The sequence below is a fragment of the Plasmodium cynomolgi genome, assembly GCF_000321355.1.
Source record: "Plasmodium cynomolgi strain B DNA, scaffold: 1280, whole genome shotgun sequence".
NCBI lineage: Eukaryota > Apicomplexa > Aconoidasida > Haemosporida > Plasmodiidae > Plasmodium > Plasmodium cynomolgi.
Window position 1 is genome coordinate 1 of NW_004193234.1, and position 1206 is coordinate 1206.

The 1206-nt window shown below is 23.1% G+C and overlaps 1 protein-coding gene across 1 annotated transcript; it reads left to right on the top strand.

The window, feature by feature from the left end:
* Positions 1-370: 370 nt before the first annotated feature.
* Positions 371-970, top strand: PCYB_007380 (CYIR protein; the record flags this gene model as incomplete). Its single annotated transcript, XM_004228170.1, has 1 exon — positions 371-970. A coding segment is annotated over one exon (600 nt), but the record flags the coding sequence as incomplete, so codon positions are not given.
* Between the last annotated feature and the right edge of the window lie 236 nt (positions 971-1206).

Below are 1206 nucleotides of genomic sequence, written 5' to 3' on the forward strand. Positions count from 1 at the left end.
GAAGTAGTTAATACCTAACATTATATTAACAATATTAATAATAATGAATTATAAGTGAAGGAATATATAAAAATGGTTACTGTTTTTAAAGTTGCAGCATCTATAATTTTTATATGGGTACAAAAGCCTTATAATGATTCGGTACAATAATAATAATTAATATTAAGTTTTTCTTTTTTTTGGTTTATGATTATTTGATTTATTATATTTTTGTTAATATTATTTACTCATTTATAAATAATTCTGTAAAATAATATTTATATGATATTTTTTAGTATAATTTGGGTAATAATATAGAAAATCTATATAATATTGAAATAAGGTCTGAAATAAGATTTCAGAGATCACTGGCAAATCAAGTAATTAAAAGGAATTGGATCGGTCAAAAATAAGAGATGTAATATCAGAAAATAATTTATATAACAATGTGAAATGTACTTCAGGTGATTTATCAAAGTATGCACAGTTAAAGAAAAAGGCATTAAATGATTTGAATTTATATAAGAAACTTTATGAACACATATATTCTAAAAAGAATATTTTAGGAAAATTTGATTGTTATTGTGAAAAAAGTATATTTGATATGATTGATAGAATAGGTAAAGAGGAAGTAGAGACTAGTAGTTATGATATAAAATTAGAAGAAAGTATAGATAGAAAATGGGGTATAGGAACTATTGTAATGTGCTTATTTCCATTTATTGGAATAATATTAGCAACTTTTGATAAAATCATGGGCGGTTCTTTCATACCTGGACCATTGTATACCGCATGTGATATTTGTTTTACAATATTAACACTTATAGTTTTATTTTTCTTCATTTACACCATGACAAAGGTTGTAAAATATCGCAGATTAAAAGCTGGAAAGGGTAAATTGAATTTTAGGAAATATTGTCTTTCTGGTAAAAATATTTTTTTGCCTGAAGGGTATTTGTATTATATGGAAAAATGCATTAATAAGGAATAAACGCAATAATCATATAGTATATATAATTCTGTTTATATTTTAGATATAAAACAGCAAATTTATATACATTTAATTGATTCAACTTTTTGATTTTATGATCCTTCTCCTTGCAATGTACAATCATATTAATACGTGAACTAATGTCCTCTTGTTATATATAATGTTTTTAATTAATATAGATAACTAATTTACTAACGATTTGTTCATAAAATGAAAATACGTTCTTTGTCATTAGC